General features: G+C 38.9%; 1 protein-coding gene across 1 annotated transcript in view; it reads left to right on the top strand.

The window, feature by feature from the left end:
• MAPK12 (mitogen-activated protein kinase 12) overlaps positions 1-18349 on the top strand; it is a 41144-nt gene extending 22795 nt beyond the window's left edge. Inside the window, exons 5-12 of the mRNA XM_050325011.1 lie at positions 778-807; positions 2405-2452; positions 8115-8229; positions 8873-8944; positions 11013-11092; positions 11835-11913; positions 13462-13635; positions 14430-18349. Coding sequence (XP_050180968.1) covers positions 778-807; positions 2405-2452; positions 8115-8229; positions 8873-8944; positions 11013-11092; positions 11835-11913; positions 13462-13635; positions 14430-14500 — 669 coding nt within the window. The 3' untranslated portion in view covers positions 14501-18349. The remainder of the gene's footprint in view (positions 1-777; positions 808-2404; positions 2453-8114; positions 8230-8872; positions 8945-11012; positions 11093-11834; positions 11914-13461; positions 13636-14429) is intronic.
• Positions 18350-26887: the final 8538 nt, after the last annotated feature.

Below are 26887 nucleotides of genomic sequence, written 5' to 3'. Positions count from 1 at the left end.
CCTTGCAAGAGATGCCTATGTCTGAACTAGTTACTAGAGCCTCCCTTTATTATCCATGATGAAAATAGTCTCTTCTAGGACATCATTCAGCTGGTGAGAGGAACTGCATACCTCAGTGGGGAGCATTTGGTGACAGTCATGGGTTCAAACATCTGCATTTGATCAGGTGTCCTCCCAGAAGAACTAGTCCTGGGAGCCATTAAATAGGTCACTGAAAGGATGATGAAAATATTCAAGTAAAGGAGAATGTCTTGTAACTTGACCTTTCCATGTTTCATTGAGGAAATATTGAAGCATCTAGTGAGAATCCTCAGATAAGACCTTGACTGGCCTTAATCCCAGTTTTAATGATCTCTTAAAAATCAGTGCTGCTGAAGCATATGAATCTAAACTACAATGGCACAGCAGAGACATCTATTGCAAGAGAACATTTCTGATATATAAAATAGCAGGTTTTATTCTGATACATATATATATATAAATCCCAAAAATTAACTGAAACTGGTATTTTGTGTATGGAAAGACTTAGAAAAACTGTATGATCTATTGCAGTACTCAAACTGATCTAGTGGTTTCTCATTATTGGGGGAGGGAAAGAGTAAAATGCTAGTTTAATTATGTGAACATGAAAACCATAGCTAAAAAGATCTGTGCAATAAGTAAACATTTTATAATTTCCATTTACTTAAGCACCATGAAAAAGTACTTTCTGCCCTACCCTAGGCAACTTCTTAAAGTTGGGACTTCATGAATAAATAATACTTTCTCTTTTTACAGTATATTCACTCATCAGGCATAATTCACAGGGTAAGTGGAAACAACATTACAGATGTTTATATTTTGATAATGTGAGTGATGTTTGTGTGTAAGCTTTTGGTTTCCTCTTCGATAAGAACAAAAGGTGGCATGGCTACATCAGTGTAAGTTGGGAACTCAAGTTGCACTGAATACAGCTTAAATTTGGATTTCTTAAATTACTTTGTGAAGTTGAGTTGGAAGTCCCTGCAAGTGCCTAAATTGGGATGGATAAGAGCCTTTTCTGATTGTTTGTTTGTTTTTAATGAAAACTAAACTTTTACAAACAATATTTAGATTTTATTTAAACATCATGTTAGTGTTCAAAGTTGGGGGGGGAACCATAGAAATTGAAAAAATTGTCCAAACTTTTAAAACCTTGAGAACCTCAAATTTTTATTGCCAGAAATTAAGCATTTGATTACTTTTGAATTCTTTTTGTGTCTAAGTCCACTTAAAATCACTTTGTGCTGTGAAGGAGTTCTGAATGATGCTCACGTGGTACCAAGCAGCATATTTCCCCCCAAAACTGCATCAGAATAGTAGAAATTGTCCATTTGTAATGAAGTATCAAGAGCTCCATAGGGAGTGCACATTGTAAAGCAGCTTTAAACTGGACATGGAAACTACGCATGATGTAATGTAATTATATTTTTATTTTTGCAACTGCTGTGATCATGGTCTAAATTTACCGTTGCTTAATCTTTTTCTAAGCTCCCTCTTGATTTCCCTTGAACTTCTTGGTTTCATTAAAGGTTCTTTGCATCAAATTGTTTCTCTCCAAGGCCCCTCTGATCTTGAAACATCTTTGTATAAAACAGGTGGATGCCTGTTAAAAAGTTTAGAGACAAGATACTTTTAAACATCTTGTGCTAAAGTGTATCAAACAAAGGTTTGAGAAAGCTGAAGGAAATTTTGTTTCTGAGTGCGCATGTCTGAGTCACTGCTGTTGCAATATCGTCTTAGTCATTGCCGGTACTCTTCCCTTTTGCTAAACTGTACAACTTTTGAAGATCATTAGAAGTCCCCACGGTAGCTAAAGAGACTTAAGTGAATACTTTTTTAATGTTACAGTTCAATGGGCTTTGTCAGGAAATTGGTTTTCCCACAGAAGAGAGCATAGCCTTTTATGTAAAATCTTGTTTGTTTCCTTCGGTACTCCTTCTAAGTGTATCAGGGTATGCCACCTTTATAAAGTATATGTTAAAATGCAGTATGTACAGTCCAGAAATATATATGTGTATTGTTAACTTGTGGTGTTAGTATTAAATGCAGCAAATTTATGGCCAAACCACACTCACAGAAAGAAAGCTGAGTGACTTCCTTCACTGGCAAGTATTTTCCTGACTTGTAGCAGAAAAAATAGTTGATTTTTCTGGGGGAGGGGAAGGAAATATACTGGGAAAAAGCCAAACATATGCAAGTTTGTGTCCTTGTTTGTGTGATTTGTTATGACATTGTTTTACCTGTTGCTGTTCAAAATAGTTATATGAAAACTATAAAACCAGAAAGAAAAAAAAAAGACAGAAAGAAAGCAGGAAAGAGTGCTTTATTGTGCTTGCTGTAAAATAAAAAAATAAAATAACATCCATTTTAAATTTGGTTATAGGATCTAAAGCCTGGAAACTTGGCAGTAAATGAAGACTGTGAATTGAAGGTAAGGTATGTTTATTTGAAAAAGCAGCTAGATGTATTAGAAGACAAGACAGTGGGTGCAACAGCTGTAGACGTGCTGGCTGTTTTCAGTGATGGGCCAAGCTTTTAGCCCATAGGCTTTGAGAAGTCATGGAGAAACAGAGGAACATGGGGAAAAAGAAATAGAAGAGGATTAGATGGGCAATGGTAACTGACTTGAAAAAAAACTACAAGAGATTGCTCCCTAAAAGTAATTTCCCATCTGTCTGACTTCAGTCATCACAATAATAATTAAATATTTGTTGAAGAAATAAAACACTGAATAGTGAATATTTATCCCCCATTTGAATGTCCTTGACTGACTCAAATGTGCAATTCATAAGAACAGCAGAGGTGATGATCAGTTTCTGAGATCATCAATCAAGCCCAAGAAATGATTGTGCCTGAAGCTAGAGGCTTTGCCCAGGATGTCTCAGCTGAAAACATCTAGTTCAGATAGGACACTCCAGGAAGCTTGTACCCAGTGCTAGCAGGGAAGAGATGGGGTCATCTCCAGGATATAGAGGATTTCTTATAAGGGAATTGGTGCCACAGGTTATTACATTCATGGCATCGTTAGAGTGGTTGGTGACTTGAGTTTCTCCAGCGGGATGACAGGCAGGTAGTGTAAGAACTGAAACTGCTCCTGTGGGTTTGGTGTTGACAGCAGGCCATGCCACAGCTGTTTGCCCATACCAAGGGAAGGAGCATGTCAGTAATCATAGAATCATAGAATCATGATTAATCAGAATTAACTGGTTTGGAAGAGACCTCTGAGATCATCAAGTCCAACCCTTGATCCAATCCCACTGTGATTACTAGATCATGGCACTCAGTGCCACATCCAGACTCATCTTAAAAACATCCAGGAACAGTGAATCCACCACCTCTCTGGGCAGGCCATTCCAATGCCTGATCACTCTCTCTGTAAAGAACTTCTTTCTAATATCCAACCTAAACCTCCCCTGACAGAGCTTAAGCCCGTGCCCTCTTGTCCTACTGCTGATTGCCTGGGAGAGGAGACGACCCCCACCTGGCTACAACCTCCTCTCAGGTAGTTGTAGAGAGTGATGAGGTCACCCCTGAGCCTCCTCTTCTCCAGACTAAACAACCCCAGCTCCCTCAGCCTCTCCTCATAGGACTTGTGCTCAAGTCCCTTCACCAGCCTCGTTGCTTAATAGTAACCCTTTTCCTGTATGATGTGTATGTTGCAATGCATACTGGTATCCTTTTTATGCAGTCACTCAACTAAAGTACTTTTCAAGAAAAAATCCTGTGATGGTTGCAGTCAGATAAGAACTGTAATGGAGAACTGTGATTATGATATGTTGCAGCTAATCACTTCAGGCAAGCATTAAAGGAATCACATTCTGCTCACTGTGAACAAGAGTATTTTATATCTTTGAAAGTGTTTTCTTCTGTATTTTTGCAGCTATCAGCAGTATCAATTGCATGTAGACTTCTGTGTATTTTGTAGCAGGAATATATAATTCCTGCTTCATTTTTGCTCTTAACTGAAGTAGTAAGAAAAAGAAATTCATTAAAGGGAGACAATTCTGAATTCAGTCTCCTATAGTTCAGCTATTAGTTGTTTCTGCTGCTACACTGCAAAGAGGTGCATTTGGTGGTAGTTTTTGTGTTACCTGGTTGTTGCTTCTCAGGTTTAGGACAAGTATTGGTATGCAGCATGACTCTCTTTGTCCTACCCATCAGGGTTTTCCTCCAAAGGTGGGTTAGAAGGACAGTGCAGATCCACACCCCTTTCCATATGGAAACTGGGCTTAGCTGGCATGCACCCTTGGAGACCAGGACTGTAGCACCTGCTGAGGGAAGTTATCTGTTCTGAAGTGTAGCTGTTATCACTTCCTTGGCGATGTTGTCAGTACAGTCCATCTGAGTAGTTATTCTGCACCCTTGCAACATTTGTCACATCAAGCCTCATTCTGAATCACTGAACTGAAATACTAAACCTGACCAGTTTTGGTTGCAGTTTCTGACATGTACTGGAAATCTTCCAAAGCCTATTAGAGTGGATATTATTTGTACTTCAGAAATAATTATGCAATGTACCCTGACCTAGCAAAAATGCATCTGTTTAGCTGTGTAGCATGACTTTGTTATAAAAAAAAAGCCAAATATTTATTATAAGGTAGGATTCTGTAGTACTCAACACTGTGTATTTTAAGAATATAGCTTATTCTGGTGAGTGTAGCCACAGTAGCCCCAGACTGCTTCCAGTCCCCAATTAATTCTATCCTTGTATTTAATTTTTGTTAATTTTCAGAATTGCTTTTGTCACCTATCTTCTCTTAGCTCTAGCAATCTCAAAGGCCAGTCAGGATTTTTATTTTAATTACAAAATCAAGCTGTATCTTCTCTCCTGTGCTTGAATTGAATCAGGATTGGCCTATACATCCTCACAAAACAACTGTGAATTTGAATGGGAGCTTTTGTGTCTGGATGCATAATTACATTTAGATCTTATGTCCAAGGTTTCCTCCCAAAAAGAGACATAAGATTTTATGGGAGCAGTTCAGTTATGTGAGAATTTCGGCTTTGAATAAATTGAAAAGGTCTAACTCTACCTGGTGAAAGATACAGAAGAGAAGATCAAAGACTGTGAAGCACACCCTTAATTAAATAAAAAAAAAGGTGATGCAACACTGCAAATGCTTTTAGCATACAACATACAAACCAAGTGCTTACATGTAGCTATTGTAATAGAAATTTTTGTGCTGAGACTGACCTGAATGTTCATGGTTCTGTGAAAACAAACACAAAAAGTTGTTGTCTTCTTCTGGCTTGTAGTTGGCCAAATGGTGAGTGGACCCCTGGGTGATGGGGGAAAAAAAGAGAATCTAGGAAAAAAACAATTGTACATGTTTGTCTTTCCCCAGCTGTGCAATTACATTTTGAGATGCAGGTCAGGTCTAGGACATTCTTTTGTGATACGATCTCCTGACCGGTATCTACTTATTTAACACAATTTTTTTTCTGTTACCCTGGGCATTTTTAAGCTTTTAGGTAAACTGAGGCAAACAATCCTGTATCAGAACACAGTTTTGTGAAATGAAAAGGATGAAATGTAGTATTAAGCTTTAGTTTTCATTTCTTGACTCTCAGAGCATAATTACCATGTCCCCGGTCATACCGTAAGCTCTGATATCATATGCAGAAGAAAAGTGCAAATTTGCAGTTAGGAAATACTGGTTGTCAGAAGGCAACTTCAGCTGACTAACAAAGCAAACTATAATTCATTGAGAACTGTGCATAAAAAATATCAGGGTGAGGATTTAACTGGGATCATGCTAACACTGAAGGAGTTGGGCTGACTCCCCCTGTATACATCCATTTGGGTGCAGTGGGTGGGATGTGACCTTGCCCTGAGAATGCAGTCTCAGAGTCAGTTTATGCAGGCACAGGACCACACTGACAGTGAGAGCCCAGCCTTTCCCCACCCCATCTGTGCACTCGGCAGCTTCCCTTGCACAGGCTCCAGTGACGATGAGGTTGTAGGCAAGTTGGGACAGTTCCTTGAATTGGTAACTAATTAATAGACTGTCAGTTTTATTTTTCACAGTGAGCTTTCTGGCTTCCTTGTCTGATGTTCTACATAGATATCGGAAAAGTGACAGTAAAGGGTGCATGAGGAGAAATCACTGCCCTTTCTGTAGTCTCAAAGTTACAAGTTATTTTTGTTATGGTGACTGAAGAAAGTTAGGAAAATGAAGTTTGCTGAGTTGAAGGGGAGTTATCCTTGAAGAGCTGAGAGGGATTTGCTCTTTCTTTCATCATTCACGGATTATAAAAAGGATTTTCAAACTTGCTCTGAAAATTGCTATGAAAGCTTAAGCTGAAAAGGTGAAGATTAGTGTGTGAGAATAAGTTGTATGTGAAGATAGTTGTTGAAGTGATACCATATTAATATTAAATACAAATAGGATATGCTTGCTCCTAAGCTTAATGAATATGTAAATGAAAATAAAACATTAAGTTAAAATATAGTGCACAAAATTTCTTACTGTGTTTTCTACTTTTACAAAACTACAAAGCCAAATTATATTTTAGCTGTTTCCAGCTCCACACGTCACAAGCCTTGGTAGAGAAACGGCATAAAAAACTATGACAGAATAGATGGTACCACATCTAGATTTTGAGCTGTTATGTAAAACTTCCTCCTTTTTTCCACCCTCCCTACCATGTTACTGGGAAAACAAAGTGTGCTTAATATGTAGGATAAATTGAAAAGTCACATATAAAAGTGTATTTTGGCAGTGCAAATATTTTGAGTCCAGTAAATCTTCAGCATCTAAAGAATCAACCATAATCAAATGTAAGGTAAAAACATCTCCCTTTGCACCCTATTCCTGTTTTTTAATTGGTTGGTAATCAGCAGCTGTGGGGAAAATATGGAAGTGGTATTTCAAGTATGACAATAAAGATAAGCCATAACATTTTGTACTTTTGATCTATGAATGAAAATATAATTTTCCTTTCTGTTAGTGCCTGGGAATGATGAAATTACCTTGAAATATTTTTAAATGTTTGTCAGGGAATGATGAAACTACCCTGAAATATTTTAGAATGTTTAATTGTAGAGAGCATTAAAAAAACATCACTCTTGGTACAGTAATACCCAGGTGAGGCCTGATACACATGGCAACTAATGGCTGTTCATGCAAAGCTGCATATTCAGTTACCTGTGGGTGACAGTGATTTATCTTGAATAGACTTTACTTACTCAAGCCCCATGCTTCTTGTCAGAAGCATGAAATTTCTGATAAATACAAACTGATTGTCTTTCCTGGAGCAGAATTCTCTGGCTATTGGCTGCATCTTTTGGCACCGTCTTTTGATGGTCCATGCAGGTGGGCTTTCTTAAGGTAAACTTTGTAGCAGCTGACAAAAGGCCATAACATTCACTTTTAATCTTGCTGCTGTACACATTGCTGTATCTAGAGATAAATATCTGAGAATCTTAGAAATAAGCTGAATTGTGCATAATCGTATAAAAAATTGCACTGATCTTGCATTTCTTATGAAAGTGTCTCTCTAATTGATACTGGAGGCTGGGAAAAAGTGGTGGGACTAAATGATGATAACTCCCTACTCTTGTTGCAGATTTTCAATGTGACCCAGAGGAAGTCTTCCCTTGTATGATTTACTCATAGAATAGAAATAACAATTAGTCCTTACTTCAGAATACTATTGGAACACACTCTTGAATAATTGTGCCACCTGGGATATGAGAGCAATGGACACCTTAGGTAGACACTGTTCTTTTAGCTGTAACATGATACGATGGTGATTCTACGGTCAGGGAATTTTTTGCATTGAATGTGTCCATTATCTTTTTAATTAATAAGTGAGTAATTTATTGTTTTCTTTACTGGCTTTACAGCTTTTGGTGTTGCTGTAGGAGTATGTAACTTAAAAAATAATTGCGCAAAGCTCCTTTCTACCCCTGTCTTGATTTTTTTAAAAAGAACAAGACACTTCAATGAGAAAAAGATGCAAAAATAAATCAATCTCTGCAGATTGCTCCACTTTGGGGTTCATTTTATTTTATTTTCTACACTTGTAACATCTGTCTGAACTAGATAACAAGCTGTCTGATCAGAATATTCTTTGTGCTTCCACTACAGATTCTGGATTTCGGATTGGCGAGGCATACAGACAGTGAGATGACTGGTTATGTGGTTACAAGGTGGTACAGAGCCCCAGAGGTCATCCTTAACTGGATGCATTATACTCAAACAGGTCAGTATCTCTTCAGAAGTGTCTTAACAGAGCTAAAGCATTCACTGAATCAGGCAGTATATAAACAACCACTTGTTTCTGAAATGAGTGAGAAAATGGAGGTGAAAATGACAATGTAATAATGCAAAATTTCCTTGCAGATAAATTTCAGGTAATCATGTGGTGGTTGTGAGTTTGGGGGTTTTTATATGTATTTTCTGAGAGTAAGAGAAAGTGCCAAGGTGATTGGATAAAAACTATTTAAATGTATACAGATGTAACACTTTGGTCACTGTTCCTGTGTTCTTGCAAAGATGTGCCGATTGTCACTCACACAAAGGAAAGTGGCAGACGGAGGGAATTCAAATAATACTGGGATAACTGGAAGTTTTTGAAAGCACTGAAAATTTACTTCCCATGTGCATCTACCTGTTACTGAGAAACTCACTCTGCATATTATGAGATTATCTCCAGTTTGCTTATTAGAAAGTCTGATAGTTCTACCTTTGCTGTTCATCATACTTGGCAAGGCACACATTTATTTTATAACAGGTTGTAAAGGTAATTTTTATACTTCTTTAAAATATGTTTTAAATTAAACTTTATGGGCATTTAAACGAACAAGCAATCTGCAATTTAATGTACCTCTTGGTCTTTTTTTCAGTTGACATCTGGTCTGTGGGCTGTATAATGGCTGAGATGATAACGGGGAGGCCTCTGTTCAAAGGAAATGATCGTATCCTTCATTGAATTTATGACACTAATGTAAGAAAATTATGAGAGATTCTTCTGTGACACAGTAAGTCTGTTCAAAAATTGATGAGTATAAATTGAAATTAATATTAAAATGGCTTGTACCCTTCTCATTAAGTGGTTATTACATATCTGTGCCACTTCCGTACATCTACCAATTAAAATTTGTATTACTGGGGTTTTCAATAGAGGTGATCTTTGAATCACATCTCAGATCATCAGGTAAAAGGTTCTGTGGTACTAGAAAGGCAATATTTATTTTTTTAGTAACAGATTCCAGAACATGCACAGAAGACTCTGCTGTAGTATATGATTTATGTGCACAACCTAGTCCCTTCCATGCTTTTTGAGGCTTTCATTAAAAAATGTTATGTAAGTAACATCTAGTAAAATGTAGATTTACAGAAAACATTTAGTCCTATCATTTCACTGTGAGCAATTCAGAAAATTGTTAAAATTAAGCCATAATTCATCTTCAAGTGATACTTCATTGACAGTAGTAGTTGTAATACTTAATAAGGGACAGTGTTACTCGAAGACAGCAATAATTTTTGACCTTTTTTTTTGTTTAACAGCTCAGCCTTATCATATTGTGCTACTTTCTCCCTTGTGGAATTGCAGTCAATAAATCACTTACCTGCAAATACTTGTTTACAGAATCACAATTGCTTAATTTTAGTTATATTTGTATTTAAGTTCTTACATGTAATATCAGGACTTCATTGAATGGATCATATTATTCTCATTTTGTGAAGAAAAACATTCAAGAGAAAGATTGTGTTCACAAAAAAAAAATGGCAGGGACTATGGAAAAGTAAAATACATCAGATTTTTTTAGGCTGTACAGGTTTTAAGTATGCATTAGTTCTTAACAAGAAAATACTAAAATGCCTGTCAAAGAACAGCTGTTGGCTAACACAGTATTTCTCAACTAATGATAACCTTGAGCATTCTGGTATTTAAATAAGAAAATAAATGAATCAGGATTTTCATGGTGCACCATAAGCCTTAAAAGTGAAAGAGCTAGTATTTTAGTCATACTGGGTTCTGGAGATTTTAGAAGTGTTGGCTGAAGTTCTGTGTTCTATATTACAAAGGAAATTATCCCAGTGTAATAGTCATTGTTGGCCTTTGAGTATATGATTCGGTATTACCTATTCTCAGGGAAATGCAGCCGTGGGTTCAGCTGTGGGTAGGTGAATAAGAAAACAGCTAACTTAGGGGATTTTTAGTTTAGAATTATGAATAGGTTATTCTGCCAACTTGGTATAGGTTTTATTTGTTTATTTAATTTTGTTAGTATTATCAACCATTGACTTTTCCTGCATGTGCTCTGAGCTCTGATCTAGCTTCTAGCTTCTCATCTGCTGCTCTTACCAGAGCAGCAAGCAAATCATATAGCTCTTCTTTGCAGCATTACCCTCCTGTAAATATGTTGCTTCTTCTCTGAAACAGCTAAAGATGTTGCTGATGAATCTCTGCTGGGTTAGGACACTGAAGGTTAGGGAGTGTTCTGATACCTCACCCCAATGTCTCCAACATCTCAGCAAGTTAAGCATGTGGGAAATAGGGAGGAAAAGGATTAATTTTTCTCCTCTTGATGTTTCTTAGGATGGAGAAGAACTAATACAGACTGCTTTTCTTTGATTTTTGTTAGTTACCATACCACCTTATATTCCCCGTGACTTTTCCTGCCTCTATGTCACCTAAGTATTGGATAGACCAGAGCAGTGTGTGCAATATGTGTGTTGATTGTACAGATACTCCATTTACTTTTGGACTGATTTCTGTCAAAAAATATAGAAGAGACCTGATAATATTACAAAATTTTATAGATTATTCAATTATCTGTTCCCAGGTTATAGTATTATAGTATTTATTTAAGGTGCTTTTAGTGCCTTTGCCTTTTGTAAGAAAAATGGAGGACTTTCATTTCTATAAATCTTCTGTTTAGTCCGTGAATTAAGATTTTTTTACTTCATTCTCCAACAGCAAAGAAAAGCATTATTTTTGCAGGGTGAAAGAGTTTGTTCCTTATTGGTGGTATTCAGATCTGGACCAACTCACAGAAATAATGAAAATAACAGGTACACCAACTCAAGATTTTGTTCAAAAATTGCACAGTCAAGATGTGAGTATTCTGCTTTGTCAGTTGGTTACTTGTCTTAATTTTACTTAAGCCATGCTTAGTTCTTAAACTGGAGGGGATAATATATATTGACTACCAAAATACCCCTGACGGTACCTCTCTGCCTTGAAATGTTCTGCACACCCACAATAGCTACTGGAGATGGGGGGTAACACAACAGAAAATTATCAGAACAGTTGAAAAATCTGCATATTTAAATACTTCAAAATTCCAGTGTGTACCATATAAACAGTTGAGCTGATAACTTACTACTTTTATTGGAAAGGTACTGAAAGCATAAAGATATTCCAAAAACCCAGTTCTTTGCAAATATCTGTTTCCTGTTCTTATATGGATGCCCTTACTACAAAGAATCTATAATTATTCTTCGACTAACTGTACAATTTAAATACTAATGAATTACTGTATAAGGTTCACTTCTAGAGATTCCTGTAAACTCACTATTCTTTAAAATTATTCATACCTATTTATTCTATTAATATATTAAATATGGAGCACTAATAATCAAAGCGTTACATTATAATTTCTAATGGTTTTAAGGTTTGATTATTTTTTGAAGTTCTGTTCAGTGAGTAGGTGAATATCATTAGGGTTTATGACACAGAAAAAATGCATTCATAGTGTGCTATCACAGCATTGTTGAGTTACCTACTAAGCATATAGTTAATGTTGTCACATTACAAAGGTGGCAATGGTCTAATTTAATATTCATGTTTCTTTTGAGGCAAAAAACTATATCAAAAGCCTCCCAAAAGTCCAGAAGAAAGATTTTGCATCCATCTTGAAGTATGCGAATCCTTTGGGTAAGGCAGTTTGCGTGGATGTGTGCAATTTGGTCTTTGTTTGCATTGGAGGCAGCAGTAGTATCAGTCATGTGATAGGTGATGGGATGGTTCTTGTGCTATTCTATCTCTTGCTTTCCATAATTCGTAGTTTTGATCGTAGTGGCTGAACTTTGTGAAGTTTAAATCTCATCAGGAATCAGCTTCTTAGAAGCATCAAAAAGAAAGTATCTTGTATTTCAGGTTTCAATCCATCACCTGCTCATAGGTTTTGCTTGAGCAGCTTTCCAAGAGCTCTGGTAAATTAAAATACATGTAATAAAATTTTCTCTGTATTGTATTTTCCATGTATTGCTTCTGAAATACAATTCTGAAAACTCAATCGGACCTACAGTTGAAATGCAAGAAAATAGAAAGCTAATATTTTAGTAACAGAATTAATACATCCTGTGCATTCCTGAGAAGCACTGGCTTGGATTCGATATATATAAACAGCCAGAAGGGCATACCAAGTGTGCATAACTGTGACATGACCCAAGGCAGTCAGAGCTCTGAGATGACTCTACCAAAATCTTATCAATTCCTCAGTGACCTTAACACTCACAAAGCCAGTTTTATTAGAATATGAACTAGGATAATTGAATCTTTGCAATTTAAGAAGTTAAAATTTTAGTTTCAGATGCTGCAGAGATAAACTTGATTAATAAACGGTTCTTACCCTGACTGCATGGTTAGCTCACTGACATTCTCCTCTACAGCAAACTACATTTCCATTTAGTTTTTAGGATTTCTCTTCTCACTTCTGTGGCCATCTGGCTACTTCTGATCTGGAAGAGAAGGTTGGAGAGAATACACAACGTGGCATGGCAAGCAGGAGTTGAAGCATCCTGTCCCACACTGCTGTCTCTACTTCCTTTCAATTACTCCACCCAACCCATGAACATCCTGTCAGGACAGAAAAACAGAAAATAAATCATTCATCATACCTGTTTACACTATCCCATTTTGACAGTGTAACAATGGATCTGATCCAAAATCCCCCATAGGGAAACACACAAGATTTTAATGGATTATTTTGGCTGAGATCAAAACCACATAGCAGATAAGGTCAGCTCTGAAATTCTGAGCATGGACAACTGACGTGTCTTAGTGAACTTCAAAGTGTACTTGGGCTTGGATTTGGTCACACAGGGGGCAGTTCTCATTAGCTGTTCACCTGTTCATTCTGCTGTTGTGAGGTGGTGATGTACCTTAGAATCACAACATGGTGGCAGTGATGAAAGACACTGGGAAAGCCCCAACCACAGTGGTCCTGGAGCCAGAAGCTGAGATGTTATTTGTATTGCATACAGAAGCAAGGGAGCACCTCTGCATTGTATCAGGCTTTGTACATATCCCAGCTTACTCAAAGAACTATTTGTCATGCAGATGGGCCCCACTGGCTACAGAATGGACACCTCCACTTTATAACTCCATGTATTTATTTGAAATACCTCCAGGGCAATGTTACTGTGTACAAGTGGAATCAGTTGCATGGTTTGAATACACTGTTTGTTTTCTTTGCAACAGCTGTAAATCTTTTGGAGAAGATGCTGGTGCTGGATGCGGAGAAGCGAGTCACAGCAGCTGAGGCTTTGATGCATCCTTACTTTGAACCAATTCATGATCCTGAGGAAGAAATTGAAGCTGAGAAATATGATGACACATTTGATAACATGGATCTACCCCTAGATGAGTGGAAGCGTGAGTCTAGTTTTGTGATGTTTTCAAAAATAACCAGATTGAAAGGATAACCAGAAATAGGAATGTTCCCCTTTACAAATCACCTCCTCTGCTTTCAATTGAACAGAGTAAATAGACAGCATTAAGGTAGAGAAATGCTACTTACCAAGTTCTTATAAGTACCAAATCCTCCTGGAATGCTCTCCCAGGTTTCTTCTCTGCCTCCTAGCATAGGCTCTCCTCCTTCTCCCGCTTCTTCATATGTCTGTCCTCCCATCTTCTGCAACATAGAAAAGAAACCATTTCTGAAACATGCCTGCCAGTGGATAGGACAGGCAAACAGATCCTTTGACTGTTGGCTCTATTGGACTGCAATGGTTGCTGGCCCTAAAGTTAGATTCTCTCAGGCAGAGAAAACATATCTATGTCAGTGGAGACTTAAGTCTGAATCTTTTCATCTAATATCTGATGTCTGTATTTTGGCTTTTAGGTGAGGACCTGACTTTTAAAGCTGATGTGCTGTGTAGCTCTTCCTGATGATATTGCCCACTATCCTCTAAAGTCAATGCTTGTACCCCTTTGAAAGCCACCTATACCATTTCACTATTGGGCTGCTTCTTCAAATCTGAAGTGGTGGGAAAATGATCCTTGATTCCCTTCCTTTTCGTACTCTTTCTCTCTTTTTGCCTGAAGAGGTCTCCCTGAGCTAGATCAGAGCCTAGTCATGCTGGGGGGTGCACCTTGCTCATTCATGTCTGTGCAGCTCCTTTTCTGATTAGACCAGCAACACTACTGTCTGTTCTTTTGTTTTCCAGGCATTACATATAAAGAGATACTGAACTTCAAGCCGTCACAGACATCCGACTCAAAGGAGACAGCAGTGTAATTGTATGACTTAATCTTTTCAGAACTCTGAAGAAAACAGAAAAGTTGTAAATGTTTCTGACATTTCAGGTGTATAAAACTTTATAAATAAACTGTATGTAATCTGTTTCATCTGCACTGTAAGAAAGAGCAATGTTTTTTACTCTGCATGTGGAAGTTGGTGCCTTTGGGAGTAGCATTTCAAAAATACCCAGAAACTTACGCCTACGACTTCTTCCTTCTGCACAAAAGGATTCAGACTGCAATAAGCCCAATGCCATCCTCAAAAGAGCAGCTAGGACTAATTCTTCAACTCAGAGATCACAAGAGCACAAGTTACCCCGCCAAGCAAACTAAGACAGAGTGTGTCAGAGATGTGCTGTGACTGCTCTCCGAGGCCACTGAACCATCCTGAATGCAAGAACTATTCATGTGATTTCTTCTGGAATATTTCACTCTGTTAAGAAGCCCTGGAATGCTAATCATCTTCTGCTACCTCAGCTACTGCAGTGGGTAGCAGCAACACAGCTCAAATAAATGTCTGTTTCCCCTGTCCTATGTGAGTGGAAGAGAACCTGAGCTCCAGACAGTTCTGACAGATCTGGGCAAGAAGCAAAAAAGCAGGGAAGTCTCAATGTGGGTGTGGTCTATCTGGACTTCAGCAAAGCCTTTGACACCGTCTCCCACAGAATACTCCTGGAAAAGCTGGCAGCCCATGGCTTGGACAGGGCACTCTGTGCTGGATTAAGAACTGTCTGAAGAGTCGGGCCCAGAGAGTGGTGGTGAACGGGGCTGAATTCAGCTGGCGGCCGGTCACCAGTGGTGTCCCCCAGGGATCAGTACTGGGCCCAGTTCTATTTAATATCTTTATTGATGAACTGGATGAGGTGATTGAGTGAGGGGATTTGCAAACAACACCAAGATGGTGGGGAGTGTCAATTTGCTGGAGGATAGGAGGGCCCTTCAGAGGGATCTGGACAGGCTGGATAAAGGGGCTGAATCCAATGGTATGATGTTTGACAAGACCGAGTACTGGGTCCTGCACTTTGGCCACAACAACCCCCTGCAGCGCTACAGGCTGGGCACAGAGTGGCTGGAGAGCAGCCAGGCAGAAAAGGACCTGGGAGTTTGGATTGACAGGAAGCTGAACATGAGCCAGCAGTGTGCCCAGGTGGCCAAGAAGGCCAATGGCATCCTGGCCTGGATCAGGAACAGTGTGGCAGCAGGATCAGGGAAGTGATTCTTCCCCTGTACTCAGCACTGGTGAGGCCACACCTGGAGTGCTGTGTCCAGTTCTGGGCCCCTCAGTTAAGGAAGGATATTGAGGTGCTGGAGCAGGTCCAAAGAAAGGTAGCAAGGCTGGTGAAGGTACTGGAGCACAAGTCCTGTGAGGAGAGGCTGAGGGAGCTAGGGCTGTTTAGCCTAGAGAAGAAGAGATTCAGGGAAGACCTCATTACTCTCTACAACTACCTGAAAGGAGCTTGGAGCAAGGTGAGGGTCGATCTCTTCTCCTGGGCAACCAGCAGTAGTATGAGAGGGCACTCCCCTGTCTTAAGCTCTGCCAGGGGAGTTTTAGATTAGACATTAGGAAGAAATTCTTTACAGAGAGAGTGATCAGACATTAGAATGGGCTGCCAGGGAGGTTGTGAATTCACCATCCCCGGAGGTATTTTAAGAAGACTGGATGTGGCACTTAGTGCCGTGGTCTAGTTGACCAGATGGCATTGGGTCATAGGTTGGACTCGATCTCAAAGGTCTTTTTCAACCTAGTTGATTCTGTGATTCAATTGTCCTAGATTTTTTTTAAAGTAATCAGTGTAGCAGGACAAGATTTCACAAACACTAAGTAAACAGTCCCTGCATATACACTCACTGTCAACACATATATTTTTCTCCAAATACAGTGCAGTCTCGTTGTATAGTAGACTAGGGATTAAGGATTTCTGGGGAGAAATTCTTCAGACTTTCTAAAATTTTGTAAGCTCTCTAGCATCTTAGTATTGAGATGATCATTGGGAAAGTAAATATTCTCAGAGTATGTACTGGTTATAGAATCAGCAATGCTGATTTTAGAAAGAAAGCTGCATACAGGTCACATTACAGAAAATGAAATGAGGACCAAAATGCTGCTCTGCACATGCTTATAGGGAATACCTGTGCCAAATCATTTTGGTCACAGTGTACAGAGCTGTTACCAGGTGCACAGTAACAATTATTCCTTTTTTTAGCATTTTGAACTCATCTTACTTGGAAAAACCTTCAGACCTTCTATTGTGAGGTGCCTTACCAGAAGGAGTCAGCTTTCTGATGGTATAGATCAGTTACACCCTTCGTGAATTTCTCTTTACTGTTCTCTTACTGTATTTTCCTAGGTGCTTAGTTTGTAAAGGTCTGTGAGAGGTAGGAAAAAGCAAGTGGTAAACCTTTGTGAAGAATTTCTAGGAGAAACTGCTTGTCTTTCTTAAAGGAAATGTCTTTACAATTGACTGTTTGGATGTGGGTTATTCCCAGTGTAGTATGCTGGGGTGTGTTACTACTAAGTGAAACATATGTGGAGGAAGATATTTGATCTTAGCAGGTAGTAACTGGAAGAGAAGTAAGAAGTTACCTGGAGTTTTTTGCTTTAATATCCAATATAAACCCTAAGTTTAATCAAGGCACAGTTATTCTGTTTCTTTCAATGAATGTTTAAGTTAAACACCTGTAAATACTAGCATTTGTTTAAAAAGTGTGATGAGCATTGATTAGCTGAGATGGACACCTAGAGAGACTAAATAGTAACAGAAACCTTGAATTCATGAACTTGACAAGTCATTAGAAACTACAGTTTCAGGAATGCATGAAAAAAAACAACCATAGAATGTAAATAAAATCAAAACATTTTTCCACACAGATCGTGGAGGAGGGCACACTTAAGAGTCATACCCCATTTTGCCCTATGGACTTTCTTCTCAGTCTACACTTCTGTTTTAAATAGGAACCTTATTTTTTATAGAGTAGATGTGCTTTCTTAGGTCTGTGTTCTGTGGTCCTCTTAAAAGTCATGGGGGAAAAATACCTATTGAAATTAGTGGGCTTGATAGAGCCTGTCAATGGGAATTGGAAAATGTCAGAACTTATTTGAAGATGCTGCCCCTATATTTTAAATGGAATTCAGTGTCCTAAATTCTAGCAAATATCTTAAGTCTGGAGATGATGTGGATGGCTCAAATGTTAGTCAGACTTGGAGGGAGTATTTTTTAATTGAGAAACTGCTTTGCTCTTTCTTCCTAAATGCCAGCATTTCAGTGGGCATTTTCACTTCCCCCACCTTCACTTTAGTAAAGTCAAGCTCTAAAATCCTCTATTGGCTGAGATGAACTTTTCTCTCTCTTAACTTAGCATTGCAGAGGCAGCTGGCATGCATGAGAAAGACATAAGAAGGAAATGTTAGTTTTTCTAGATACTGGAGAAATACAGAACTCTTAAATAACTGAAGAGAACACCTTGTTCCATATGTCAGCAAAGAGGAAGTACTGCTGTGCTGTCTAGTCAGCAAACAGTCTGGAAAGTAAAATAACAAATGTGGAAAGTTCATCACATCTTGACAAGAAGTTTCTGTGAAGAGATTGAAATCTGCAGAAATGTCTCCAAATGGCAATAGAGATTATCAGTATAAATAGCTCAGTAAAAGAATTCAGAGGTGAAAGCAGAAATATTTTGCATGGGAAGCAGCTACTACTCCAAAGGGAGAGACAACATTTCCTAAATTTTTATTTGCTATTTCTACTGGTGTTAAGCAACTCAGGAATAAGGACCCAATTTCTGTTTGCCTTAAAGAGAAATGTAAATACATTCTGCGTGGACTTGAAATGTATTGTGATAAATAAAGTTTGGGAGTTTGGTTTTTGCATAATAGTGGACTTATTTTTCTCATATGTATTCCCAAATGTATAATCAGTCCTGAAAATATTGTTTTCCGTAAAGGGAACTATATGAAACTAATATTGCAGGTACATTTCATATAATATGAACGGCTGAAGTAGTTTCTTTTTGAAGTCAGTCAGATGCTAACCTTTCTTCCATTTTCCAAAGTCAGCCACAGAGCTTATCTGGCTCTACTACTGCCATCTAATTATTTCTGACAGCACCTTAGATTTTACCAGACATCTCTTTGTTCTGAAGGATGGGATTTCGGTCCTCAAATGCACTTGTATTTCTCAGCCTGATTTTAAAAGACGAAGTCAGACTGACAGTCATCAAGCATATACATCTTTGAGTTGGAAGTTCGAGTTAACAGAGTTCCGGTAGGATATATGGTATGCACATGCCCCTGACTATTTTAGAGCACCTAAGTATCAGTCTCTATTGTATTGAAGACTTCTCATTCATGTTGCATTTCCATAATGTGTTATTGTGGGCCAGATGCTGCTCACAACTTCACTTCTTGATGATTGTTGTGGGGGTTTTTTGATTTATTTTTTTTAATAAGACAACACTAAGGTATGTGCTAATGTCCTGCAAAATGTGCTCTGAAGAGGCACTTTTTTCTTCATTTGGGGTTACCAGACACACGAGGTGGGTGGGATTCTTTGAGCTTCCTACTTTCTGATCTGCTGTTCAAATACAAATATGATTTTCTTCTGTCCTGCCTCAGCTAAGGTTGTCAGAGAATAAAGCATCTGTTAGATGCTGTCATTTACTGAATCTTGGTATGACATACCAATGTATTTTGATGGTCCCTGCAGGTGCCACAGAAAAGAATAGAGGCTCTGCTGATTAATTCTCCATCTCTCCATCTCCTGCCTGCACTGAAGGCAACTGGTTGTGTAAGTCAAACAATACCAGAAGCAGTTTCACACACAGCAGCCCTTAAAATCTCCTCCTAAATCTTCTTAAGAATTCAGAAGTCTGAGTTGGATAAAGGGAGGAGGACTTCTATCATAGACACTCCTTGAAACCACATGAATTACTACTTAACGAGCAGCTCTTGTGCACAGATTATTTGTAGCCTGTGGGATAGCAAGATAATGGTCTGAAAACTTCATTTTCACCCAACAACCACCTGCAGCACTGTGGCATGGGAATGATGTATGTTTTTTAGCTACCAGGAACAGCAGCCCCCTGCAAGGAGTAAGTGGGGACAAAGAAAGTATTTTAAGGATTCATAATTTTTATCTGCTGTTATCTTGCTATGTAATGGGAGTTTCTCTATGCTTATCCTCATTATATTTCCAAGCTGGAGTTTTCTAGCTCTCTCCATGATCTGCTTCATCAGTAATACAAAATAAATAAATATTTACTAAGCAGCGAGGTGCATTTCCAAGTTTGAGTGATCCAGGCATGTGGCTCTTACACCTTACACTGGAGCACTTCAAATGTGCTGTTATCTTTGAGAAGCAAAAGAGGCAGCTGGTGAAGCAAACAAATGAAATGTAGGGAAAGAAATTGCTTGGGTCCTGTTTGAGAATGCTCTCAGTTTTGCTGTGGAGTGTCCTTGGAGCACGTGCTCCTAGGGGGCAGGTGAAACCTCTTGCTGTGTTTGCATGATGCCTGCAGCCATGAGGCTCTTGTCCGAGTGACACCCGTGATACCAACACAGCTAAAGGCTGCTACCTAATCCAATTCAGTCTGATATTAACAGGAAATTCATTATTACTATAGCACTAATATTACCAAAGGTTATAATAAAATTAGGCTGCTCACAAAACCACGGGCATTTTGTCCACCGGGGGCCCTGGGCTAAAACAGCTTTTTTCCAGGCATTTTAAAAGGCCTATTTGTACATGACAGGATTCCTTCTGCCAAGTAGTACCACGTTGCCATGTGTCCCACCATTTTGCTGTTCCTAGGAAATCCCTTGCATTTTTAGGTTTGAGTCGTGTTTGAATTTCCGTTTTCATAAAAACCATAGTGTGCTACTGTAAAGAGAAAAAATAGGGCCAAGAAATGTAATAAGAAAACCTCAAGTTTCTCTAAAGCAATAGATGCAGCGAAGTGCTGCAGGCATGATTCATTTACTAGCAGTAGCATGGCCACCGAGCCAAGAGTGCCTGGAAAACTGTGCTCAGCCCAAACTGGTGGGTGCCTATGATGGTCATTTCTCTATCTGTTTTGCTCTAGCCATAAAAAAAATAACAATGCAGCCTTTGTGAAGTAGTTGTTTGGGAAAGTGTGATGGTGAGCTCTGTTGTAAGAGTTATGAGAGCATCCCCAGGGGCTAATGGAGGTTTGGCTGCTGGGGCTGGAGGCCAGCTTGGAGCTGGTGAAGTCAAGGGTGGCCCCTTCCCCATGGTGACCATGGGGAGAGGCTCCCAGGCGCTGTGGGGCCAGACCCTGATGGGGGGAGCTGCTTCCAGCTGAGGCTCTCACCTTAGCCCTGCCCGAGCTGCAGCTCCTCACCACCCCACAGCTGTGTGACTGGCCAGGGGTCCCACCAAGCCACCTCCACTCGCAGATGGATGTCTCAGTCTGGCCTGCCCCCATCCCCAGGGAGGTCCCCCAAACCCAAGGCAGGGGCTGTCCCCAGCTGCCCCCTGTCATCTGCCCCAACCTAGGTATGGTGGTTTACATTAAAAAAAAGTTGAAAATATTTATTTGCCAATGTTCTGTAATAAATGGAAATAATATATATTTCCCTAGCATTGGGAAATCTACTGTAAGTTGCTTCGAGTCTCTTACTTGGACCAAGTAAGTGTCATGACAACATCATTAATAAAGTTTTTCACCCCTAATCTATTTGTGCAAAATGTAATGATGAGCTAGGAAAGAAAATTACTGCAAGAGAAGACAGATTTGCTGTAAAAAAAGAAAAGACAACACAGAAGGATTTTTTTTAAGGCATTACTAATATTTTAAGTAAACAATCTCATCAAAGAAGTAAAACCACAGCAATGAGAATGTTATGAATGCTTACCCTATTGGCAGAGTGGGAGGGCTAAGTCACCAAGGCTACAAATAAACCCCAGGTCTCATGTCACATTATGGACTTTAAGCATGACTCCCCTTATGGCTTCCAAACACTCTGGTAAGGCTTTACATTCAGGTTACTGAATTACCAGAATAGGTGTGAAACTATGGCCATATGACAATTATATAAATATAATATTTGGATAAAGTACTTGGAGACTCTGTAAAATTAGTGTGATTCTAACTATAAATTGCTATAGCTACTCAGTATTGCCATTGCAAGTCTTTAAAACAGAATATTCAACTCCTTTTCCTCAGGTTTTCAATGGGTTTTATAGCCTTTTATACCTTATGGCTGGATTAGTGGGTTTGATCACCTGGATTTGATATGATTAATGTTATTAACTTGCTTCATGTCTTCCAGCTTTTGAATTGCTTTCCATACCTAGTGTTTGGTACCATTAAATTATTGAGACATAAATTATTTATGTAAAGGGAAAATTCACTTTGTGCTGTAACCTCAGATCTCAGGAGGGGGGTTAGCATGACCTCCCATGTGAAAGTGCTCAGGAATGGCTGAAGAGCTGAGCCGAGCAAGCAGAGAGCACAGCTGTGTCCCAAACACTGGCTTGCCTTAACGTGCCAAACTCATACCAGTAGGTGCCTTAGGGCTCCCTTAGGGTTAATAACATTTTCTGTAATATGGTGATATGACATCATGGTGGTTCATACATCTTTGCAGATCAATTAGTAGTTTTAAAGATGGCTAAATCTCTTTCTGCTTGTCCAGGAATGTTAGGTCTTAAAAAACATGGGCATGACAATAAGGCTGGTTGTGAAGAGCCTGTGCCAGAAATGGTCTTTTTCTCTTCGAAAGGAGAAAAATGAAAACTTGGATGTAGGTAGAATTTGAAGCAATAATTCCCCTCATTTTTCTATGTTAGTGTTATCTAGTGAAGCAATGTTATTACCAAGCAAATCAAATGCCACTAATTCTCAAAGAAAGAAATAGCCAAGTGAATGTTCTCATATATGTGGACATGGACTCCAGCTGGCTTCTCCCACTGGAGTGCTGGGACAGAAGAGTTGCATAAGGACTCCAGTAAGCACAGGGACAGAAGTTATTCGTTCCCTTTAAAGATTGGCATATGCATCTGCAGCATCCCTTGCTGGAGCCAAGATATTAGGATGAGGTTGCTCTATTCAGCCAATCCCATGGAGGGGAAAGCACCTCCCATATTGAATCCTTTTTTAATACCATGGACCAAAACCAAACATTTTATAGAACATCCTGAAAGATAATTGACCAAAAAGAGTGGAATGAGTGGCCTGTTTATGTTGGCCACCTTTGTCAGTCTTGCTCACATCAAGGTATGCCATGAGAACTGCGCTGACATCAGTAGGATGTATTCTAATATTCAGCATAAGCAAAACAGGCAGAATCTTGGCTTCCAGGGTATAATCATGGATTATGGAAACTGCCATTGCCTTCCTTTGGTACAGGATCAGTCTGTCAGTAACTCTAGTACTTCTGTTTCATTTTCCTAGAATATGAGGAAGAAAAATGCTACTCAGTATAAAGAGAAATACATAGCATTTTCTCTGGATGTTTCAAAAAATATTTTTCTCTCTCGGCAAGCAAAACAAAGGTCTCCTGCCCTATTACAATTAACATTAGTATTGCTGTAGTAGAGATGTAGATGTAACAAAGCAAGGCTTATGGGGAGTGGCGATAGCTTTTATCAGACATAAGAGCAGAGGAAAAAAGGCTAAGGAAGTTGTCAGGCAAGCATGCTCCTTTTAAGGTCTGAAACTAGGAGTGCAATCACAAATCCTTCATCATTGGATGCTCCAGAGCCTAATTTCAAAACACCTTCCCCTCTGAACTGTTTGCTCGTCTGTGGTTTCCATAACAGAAAGAGCCTCCTGTGGATACAGTTATCAATCTTTGATCACTGCAACCAGCATGATACCCTTAATGCTATTTAGAGAATGAAAATGGATCCTAAGACTAAAAAAATATCAGTCCTGTCTAACCTTAAATTTAATTATTTCTCTGGTTATGGCTCCCTGAGGCTTAGAAACTAATTAGAAGTAAACTGTTTAGGTACTGTTTGATTTTGAGATATTTCTAAATGATTGCTCTACAGTTTTTCCTTATTTATTGAACCCTTCTTGTTGTGTAGCTATTTAGGCTGGATTCATCTCTGTTTCATTTCTCAGTAGCTCCACTGGAAGAAAATGATTGCCCTGGGATGAAGGTAAAGGGCTGTGAAAGCCAGGTGACATAAATTTCGCAGGCAGGCCAGCATGGTCTGCATCCAGATTAGCAAAGGGGTGCTAGAGTCAGGTACCTTTTAATCCTGGCCTGCTGGCTGAAGAGCTCTGCCCAGTTATTGAAATCCAAATAGGGTTTAATCATTGGGGTGGAGACTCCTTTATCAGTGAACTTCTCTTCGAGATAGGATAATAGAAACCAAAGTCTTTGATGTCAACAGAGGTGATGTGTGCAATACAAAGCACCAAAGCACTGAGAAAGGAAAGGATCCTACCATCTGCCCGAAGGCCTAAAGAGAGACAAGAGGTTTTTTCCCCATCTTTTTTTTATAGCGTATTGCAGTCTTCTTTCTGTTTGAAGACTGATTTGTTTGGTGGTTTGGTGTTTTTTTTAAATTGAATTCTCCCCCTTTGCAGAGAATTTAAAGTCTGTCACAAATACCGATGAGGCAGTCCCACAGAAAGGAGGCAGGGGGATGAAGCAGTTGATTCTGTGACACTCAGGCCTGCTGTGGGAATGATTGTGGCTATATGAATGTTCTCTATAGGAGGAATTGCTGAGGTTTTGCACATTTTGAAGGCCCATCATCACAGTGTTGCGAGAAGGCACTACGTAACTCCATCAGGTGCATATAAAAAGACTTAGTAAGCATACGAGATGCAAAATCTACTTGCTTTTACATAACTGTTCTAAATGTCTTCTCAGACATTTTGTCTTCTCAAACATCTTGTCTTCTCAGACAAGAAGACTTACAGACTATTTACAGGGATACCATCCCTGTATGACAACAGAGAGAAAATCACAAAAGTTCAATTCAAAAAGTAGTGTCTGTGAAGCCATTATCACATTTGAAGTCTAGAGCTGCCCATGATGATCCAGCTAATGCTTGGCATGGTCCTGCCAGTCGCCTGCCACACTGCTGTGCTCCTGCTCTCTCTGACTTCCTTCACACAGAGGTGTGATTTGGCTCAGCATTTGTAATCAAAACAAAAGGCCGTTTGTGGCTTCATTTATTTAACCTTGAAAAATGCTTTGAGTTCCTTGATGCATGAGAAATACTGGAGAAAAGCAGGTTAGTGACAGCTGCAACAGCAAGTGTCTCTTTTTGCAGAGTAAGAAGATGCTTTACAGGCTCCAGAAGGCTCTCTTTCATGGTCATATTTGTCCAGATGATGTGTGTAAGGGAATATCTAAAGCAGGAAGAGTGGAAAAAAATATTCACACCTTCAGTGAGTACTGTTTACCCTTCGAGCACATAATTTATGGCACAGAAAACAAAAGAACTATTCTCATCAAATATTTGTATGACAGGTAAAAATTATATACCATACCCCTATGAATAAAGACACTAATTTGTAAAGCAATTACTCTTGTAAATAATTTATAATTGCCACAATTAAAAATATATTTTCTCATATTTTCTCAGAATCCGAACAAGTTTTGGAATATTGACTATACATACACTTGAGTTCAGGACACAACTACTTGTTTTAATTAAACTTTAGTATGCACATCTGTACTTGAGTGAAGAAGTTTGAAAATGTTTTAGGTAAAATACCCAAAATAATAAATGTCTTTACAAAACTACGCTAACATTGAAACTTAAAAATAAAGGCTAGGATTTATCCAGAAAATATATTCTGATTTTAATTTTTTTTTCCTTAAAAACAAGATGAGTTGTGGTTTGGAAAGAAATTTATAACAAAAAAACCCTGCCAGGATTCTAATAATCAGAATCTGAAATTCATGTCCAGGGTGTAACTTTGACTGTTTCTTAACAAATATTTAGTTTTATCCCAGTTCACAAAAAACATTTGCAACAGCAACATTTGCTTTGATTATTTAGATTTAAATACATTTTCAGTGCCTGGAAAGAGATTGCATTCTGCCATCGAGTTGCACCTGGATAGGTTTACATTGGTTATTATGAAATATTTCTTCACAGAAAAGGTTATCACATATTGGAACAGGCTTCCCAGGGAAGTGGTTGAGTCACCATCCCTGCAAAGATATGTAGCTATGGCACTTAGGGACATGGTCTAGCGGGACTTTGCAGTGTAAGGTTTATGGCTGGACTTGATGATCTTGAGGGTCTTTTCCAAACTAAATGATTTTATGATTCTATGTTCATTAATCTAAAAAAAGAGTCCTTCTAATGCCAGAGGGAATTTTATTTAAAGAAGATTTCACCATAATATCTAATTCAGATATTTGAAGCACATCTATGTATTTGTGAAACATTACAGACATTATTTAATTTTGCTTATTTAACAAATTATTTAGGCCAAAGTTTGCCTTTTAAACAGAGGCTTCAGGTTCGCTGATTCCCGTGGTGTTAAACTGAAGAAAGCCTGGCCTGCCCTGTGCTGTTAAAACGTCAGATGCCTAGAGCGTGTCTGCCGTGTGGCTGGGGTACATGGAACTCAGATGCAAAACACTGCCCAGTGACTTAAAAGGAATGGGCTCCAGGCATGCTGGAGTCAGTGGAGCACTCACACGGGGTTTTACTTACTTAACTGATAGAGCTATCTCCAGTGGCAGCCAGAAGCCAGACATAATTTTCAAGACTTAATGTGTTTCTGTCTTATCTTCATGGGTAGCTGGCTGCAGACCACAGACAAAGAAACAGTCGCGGGGGTGGGGAGCGAGGAGGGGGATGTAGACAAGATGACCCTGTTTACTTTCTCAATGGACTACAAATAGTTGTTATATACTTGCTGTTTACTTGTAGCCAAAACGGCTGTTCCTCCATCTCCCTATGGAACAGTTTGAGTCTACTTGTACTCCCTTTTGTTATCAGAGATTTGGAAACGATTGGGTGAGCTCTCTGTTTAACCTCACCTTTATTTCATTTGGAGCTGCTTATGATGGAAAATACATGGAAGGAGAGTCAGCTATGATAAAATTTGATAGAAAACCAGCATTAGCACAGTTGCCAAAAGGCTGCAAAAACTGTCCAAGTCTAAAAGAAAGAGGAGGAACTGTGCCTGAAATACATGAAACTACATTTGTCAAATGGTCCTTCCTACACAGAATTAAATCAGAGCAAAACTAAATTGAAACCAAGTAAAACTGACAGAAAACTAAAAAGAAAAATAGGCAGTATTAGCCAAAGCAGCAGACCAATACCAACCAAGGGGAAAAGGAAGCCGTAAGAAGTTTAATATTTAACCTGGGGGAAAACAGAGAAGAGTGGTAGTTACTACTGTCTGTCTGTGGAAGGTACTCATCTGGTACATGATC

The sequence above is a fragment of the Myiozetetes cayanensis genome, unplaced genomic scaffold (assembly GCF_022539395.1).
Source record: "Myiozetetes cayanensis isolate MyiCay16 unplaced genomic scaffold, myiCay2020 scf3, whole genome shotgun sequence".
In the NCBI taxonomy this organism is placed as follows: Eukaryota; Metazoa; Chordata; class Aves; order Passeriformes; family Tyrannidae; genus Myiozetetes; species Myiozetetes cayanensis.
This window is presented reverse-complemented; position numbering and strand designations above follow the sequence as displayed.